Here is a 6000-nt window from a genome sequence, read left to right on the forward strand (position 1 = left end):
ACTCATTTTTAAAGATTTATTTAATATTTATTTGTTTCCCACCACTTATTACAATGTCCAGCCTAACGCTAATACAATATTGGCACCCCGACTTTTGGTAAAACAATTTTACAGAAATGTGAAGTTTAGTGTTAATACGTATTCCTTTTCTGGCCACATCATTAGCAAAAGTTCACAATGACACAAGCAAAACATATACTTTAATTTTCCCCGAGAAAACATTTTCTAAAACCACAAATCTAAATTTGACACATCTATTGACAACAGGTTGTTTGAAATCACAATTATTAAGCTCACAGCATTTAGCAAGTAGGAGCAGAGGATAGAAAATCAGAACCTTCCGTCTGATTTCCAAGGGCAGAGATTAATTAGGTCACACTCTTACAGGACTTAGGCACCCATCGGGTTTAAAGAAGCTAAGCAGAAAGATGATCTGGTACCAACTACACACCCAGATGTTAGGGATCTCATGTGGTATTTCTCCATTTTTTAGAAAGAGGGCACTGCTTACCAGAAAGAAATGGATTTCCTTAAAGGAAAAATTGCAGACAGCGGGAGGTTCGCAGGTTTTTCAACAGGGGTCCTTCTCTGGGGCCTTCAAAATGACAATAAACGTGGCCGCTTCGTCTGCCTGTGGATAAGGCGAGTTCTTCACCAATGTTTGTGAAAGATAGCTTTGCTCTATTATCAATGGTAGTCAAAAGTAGAACTACATTAAGTCACTAAGTGTTGACCCGGTAAGGCAAACACCCTGCCCCAGATCCTTACTCAGTACTTCACGCTCGCTGACTCCGAAACATTTTCATTGTAATCGCAGAGCTTTGCCATGGAATAGAGATGAATGGGAAAGAGCAGTCCAAAACTCCGGCAAAGGTTTATTGTTTTAGGACTTAGTTTTTAAAGAAAACTGCAGAAGTTATGTTGTATCTCTTCTCGATCCCCTTTTCATATGCAAAGTATAATCTCTAGATTTACACCACATAATAAACACGAACACAGTTTTATGCAAATCACAGGAGTACAGGAGAAATTAGAAGCATAGATGTGATGGGAACAAATTCAATTTTACAGTGTCATCTTGTTTATTTCACATTCTCTCCCATACAACCTCCTGTAGGACCCACTGACATATGGACTTGTCTTTCTACACCTAGTGGGGCTTTGTTTTATGTAGAAAGCCTGATAATGTTAACGTTTGTACGTTGACAAAAAATCACGGTCTGTCTTTGACTTTACAAGATCTCTCACTCAGATTTCAGCACAATTCACAGACAACAAAAATCCTGACACCATACACCTACACACAGCTCAGAGTCAGATACACATGCTGGGAGGAAAAATACCATTTTTAATTGAAAAGCTAGACTCTGTCATCTTCCCTCTTTGCACTGCACCCAGTGAACAAGGTCACACTAATTTCAGACACCTGCGAGCTTCCAGCGCCTGGGACCCTTCCCATCACAGCCAGGTTGTTAAGGGGAGTATCCGCGGGAGGAGAGTCGGGCAGCTCTGCCTTGCAGCAGAGTAATTGAGCTTTAAAATGCTGCTGGAAGGTTTTGCTCAGCCAGTACAGAGCAAAGGGGTTTACGCAAGAATTGCTGAAAGCCAGAACCCGGGAGAAAATGGTGACAAGAAAATGAATGGCGGAGGGGTCCACGTAGGTCTGATAGGTGAAGGAGTGGTAGAGATACAGGAGGTGATTCGGCAACCAGCAGAGAGCAAACAGAGCCACGAGCACCAAGACGGTTTTGGCAATTCTCTTCCGGGATTCGATCTGCGGGGGCGGGGGCGGAGAGGAGAAAATTGACCACAAAAACAATCATTCAGCTGGCAGAGATTTTTTAAAAGCTGTTCTCTAGATTTACATAGAAATTTACTGCTAACAGGCTTGAGTCCCTTTGAGCATGCGTCTGAAAGCACTGCTTGGGAGGTGTGGGAAGGCAGCCGGTTCCTATAGAATACAGCTAGTTAATTGGTCCAGGTTAACCCTGGTCTCATTAGCTCTAATGCAGAGACTCCCAGCCGTGGTTTTGAGAGACCCTAGGATGCCTCCAATTAGCTCAAGGAGTGTTGTGGAATTCTTGAGATTTTAATTGAATTAGAAATAGAGATCTCTCTATGCGGTTAGAATATATTCTTCCGGGGTTTATGGAAGTTGCCAAGTCGGGACCCCAAATGGCTTATAATCTGTAGGAATTCGGACCATACAGTCAAAGGAATGAAAACCAATGTGTCATCCTATCTACACCTGTGAAAATATTCCTGCCTGTACCCCTTTCGCGCAAGAAACGAACGAGGCTAAGTGAAGACATTGCCTACGGTCACAGAGCAAAGAGAACTGTTCACACGGGCATGAAATAGGCCATGTTAGCCTCACAAGCAGCCCTGCTGAACTAACTAAAGGGACTGGTCAAGAGGTCAATGGGAGCCTCTCCCCCCTCCAACCCCCACCCGTGAAAGATAGAACTCCTGGTGGTTTTTTTTTTTTTTTTTTTTTAACGGAATGGAACAATGTTTTGGCAACGTTCTTTTCTTCTGTTCATATTTATGCAAGGAGAGCACACCTGGCTCTTGCAATGGTGAGTCACCGTGTTCTCCTGCCACTGGCACTTACCTTATCCCTTGAGCCCTCCGTTTGCTCCTCTGTGTGTAAGTGGTTTGCTTTGAGTAATGTGAGGGCTGCTCGCCAGTTCTAGCATCCTGTGTCTATCATTCTGTTACACTTTCTAAAACAAAAGATGCTTGCCTTCATAGTCTCACCTTGAGTGCTGTTCCTCGCTGCTCCACGGGGTACCCAATTTTGGTTGCTCAAACCAGACTGTCACCCAGTCCCCAGCTGCGTTATTACAGATAAGGAAATAGGCTCAGAGAGGTTAAGTAACTTGCCCGAGATTGCTCAGCTAGTATGTGGTAGAGCCAGAGTGAAATCGTGGGTCTGACACACTCCCCAGCCTGTGACCCGAACCACAGTACTGTACTGCTATTCATCATAGGGGCACAAGTAGGAATTTCATTTCTCAATTCATGCGAGAGTCCTGATTAATACATACCTGCTTGCGGGCATGGCTTTGTTCCTCAGTAGGGATGTTCAAGGTGCTTTTGTAAAGAGTCCTAGCAATCAGAGAATAATAGACAGAGATAATCGAGAGTGGGATAATATAGAACACCAAGAAACACAGCAGAGAATGTATCTCTTGCATGAGCTTCTCAGAAACGGGATATGAGGTACACGCTTCAAGGGTCATATTTTTGTTGGGATCTTCAAGAGTATATACATTGGAAAATATAGCCTCGGGCAGAGCAATGATCATAGACACAATCCAGACGCAGCCAGCTTTAACACAGGTCTTTAGGATGGCATTGGAGGGCTGCCGCTCCAGTGGCTTCACAACTGCCTTGTACCTAGAAACATATAACCATAGGCAAAAGTCAAAATAAATATCAGAACTGTAGAATCTCAAGGTTAGAAGTGACCTTAGGGGTCCTCCAGTACTGCCTCCGATCAACCGACTGGAATCAGTCATGATTTCAAATACACAGTATGTCCCAATATTTGATATTTATACTAATCATCCTTTTCTCTGATTCACTGACAGGAAATAGCTCAGGGTTGCAGTTTTAGAATTTTATGTGTAGATCCTCTATTTAGGATGAATAAATTGTTTTCGGCATGATTTTTGTGTGTGATTAGGGAGAATTCATTACCTGTGTATTACCTTACGTGTTCTAAAAAACTTCGTTTTGGTGTAAGTGACTGATTTTAAACCCAATTCTCCTTCCTTTGCAAGTGAGCAGTCATCAGCCTTCCTAGAAAAGATTTCCCCGAGTTTGTGCAGTGAAGAGAAGAGGGTTAATTTCTTCCCTGTTCATAAGTGCTACTTTATTACCCAAGCTGCTCTATAGGTAGATTTAGAGCAAGGCAAAGGTGAAACCGTACACCCTATGCCCATGCAAAGGTGCCTCCTTATTCCGACAAATTCACCTTTAAATCTATAGCCTTTAAGTAAATCTGCCCTCAAATAGAATATAAAACCAGCCAAAGCGAAAATCCATAAAAGACCCCGGGGAAGATTTTCCTTTTCTCCGATTCCAGAATTTGAAGAAGCTATTGATTACTTACAGGCTTCTCACAGGCTTTTTTAAGCATCACTTTTAACATTTGGAGCCTCAACTGCACCCCCCCACACTCGGCTTGCACAGTTATTCAACAATAGGAACACAGAAAAACATAGTACTTATAGACTGAAAATATCCTAACGGAGCCTGAATACACGGACTGCCCGAGGTTCTCACACGCTCTATCCACAGAGCTCTAAAAGTCAACCGGATTAATTTATTTCTCCGAGTTCAAGACTGTCATTGAATGCCTACAGAGACAACAAATACAATTAAGTGATGACATTATACTGAGTTACCAGGCAGCCGAAAACCTCACCGTTTTCTGCCATTGATTAATTTAATGAATTTCAAATAAATTAAATGCATGCATCTTTTTACCATTCTTCCGGTAGACAGTAATGTATATATGGTCAATTTCACACCTATGCTGATGTTCTAATGCTAACAGTATTGTACCACTAGGCTGCACTAATGTATAAAGCATGAATTGTTTTTCTTTTACACCTGGAACGATTTGCCTTACTTACTTAATAAATAAACGGGGAGGGGGGAGAACATCGTTTAGAATTCTTTCAAGCAAACAATTACACTTCAAAGAGAATACATTATTCCTAAAGCATACAATTTCTGCCTTTCCTCTGATGCTAACACAGGAATCTTAACATTCTTACAACTTTTATTTTCAATACCCCCCCTCCGATTTTCTAATATTACATCCAGCTTATAGACTGTAAGAAAGCAGAATAGTAGCTCGTGAATGCTAAGTAGAAGCTTTCCTTTCTTTTTTTTTTCTTTTCTTTTCTTTCTTTCTTCTTTCTTTCTTTCTTTTTTTTTTTTTTTTTGCCTAATTTCACATCCTGGCAAATAAAACTGAGAAAAGAAACCCACCTGTCAGCGCTGAGAATTGTTAACGTGAACACTGATACACCAACAGAAGTGAGCCGGATAAAAGAAAGCACCTTACAGCCAATTCTCCCGAACAGCCATCCTTCTGCAAGGTAGTGGGTTGCATCCACGGGCACACAAGTTAGCAGAAGTAGCAGATCTCCGAAAGCCAGGCTGGTGATGAAAATATTTGGAACGGTTTGCATGGATTTGGTCTTGAAAAAGACTTTGATGAGAATAGCATTTCCAAGGATGCCCACTGAAATGATCACAGCATAAGTGATGTAGATGGCACACAAAGCTTCTATTCCTGGAGAGTTGTCTCCGGTCCGTCCTTTATTTGTGGTATCATTGGGAACGAGAGAGCTTGATGATTCTGTGTCATTTGTGATTGGAATTAAAGTCTCATTAGGTGACTGAGGCTGTCTTTGAGACATTTCTTCTGAAGACTCTGCCTTTAATATTTCTTCTGCTCAGTTTAAATGTAGTTGATTGTCACGTCTAATGCCTACGTCTAGTAACGAGATGGTAGAACAGAGCAGAATGGCAAGCAAATTCAAGACACCCGGATACGCCTTTCCTTCAGTTGTTCTGTGTCTCCCAGCATGCTTGGCTAAATGCTTGCTGATCTGGCATTGAAGGGTGGGAGGTGGAGGAGTTTTATTGGCGTTTCCGTGACAGAGGGAGGGGGGTTTGGGAAATGCTCTGCAGTTGCTTGTTCTTCCCTGTTGGGGAATCCTATGAGTAACTAGTCATCATCAAATACCCCCTATTGTTTATTAGAATCACCCTGTATCCTTGTCTGCCCATGAAAATCTATACAGGTCTTGTCCATTTTTTCCCCGAACTCATTCAAGTCTCTGCCATCAGAAGATGGTCTAATGCATTTTCCTTTACCTGGTGAATAAGTATGTGTGCCTCCTGAAGCGCAAACTTGAATCCACTCCTCTAGATTTAATATCAGAGAGGCGCTGAAGCAACAAATCATTCACACTT

General features: G+C 42.0%; 1 protein-coding gene across 1 annotated transcript; it reads right to left on the reverse strand.

Annotated features, from left to right (window-relative positions):
* Nucleotides 1–1360: 1360 nt before the first annotated feature.
* Nucleotides 1361–5441, reverse strand: BRS3 (bombesin receptor subtype 3). Its single transcript, XM_044235334.1, has 3 exons — nt 5008–5441; nt 3051–3402; nt 1361–1774 (listed from the first exon to the last, which is right to left on the reverse strand). Exons 1-3 carry the CDS (start codon nt 5439–5441, stop codon nt 1361–1363), a joined length of 1200 nt encoding a protein of 399 aa, XP_044091269.1.
* Nucleotides 5442–6000: the final 559 nt, after the last annotated feature.

Source organism: Neovison vison, chromosome X (assembly GCF_020171115.1).
Source record: "Neovison vison isolate M4711 chromosome X, ASM_NN_V1, whole genome shotgun sequence".
Classification (NCBI taxonomy): domain Eukaryota; kingdom Metazoa; phylum Chordata; class Mammalia; order Carnivora; family Mustelidae; genus Neogale; species Neogale vison.

Coding starts and splice junctions, on each gene's coding strand:
- BRS3 (XM_044235334.1), bottom strand. CDS start 5,441: ATGTCTCAAAGACAGCCTCAGTCACCTAATGAGACTTTAATTCCAATC. Junction 3,403..5,007: donor ACAATTCTCAGCGCTGACAG/GTGGGTTTCTTT, acceptor ATATGTTTCTAG/GTACAAGGCAGTTGTGAAGC. Junction 1,775..3,050: donor AAAGCCATGCCCGCAAGCAG/GTATGTATTAAT, acceptor CCGCCCCCGCAG/ATCGAATCCCGGAAGAGAAT.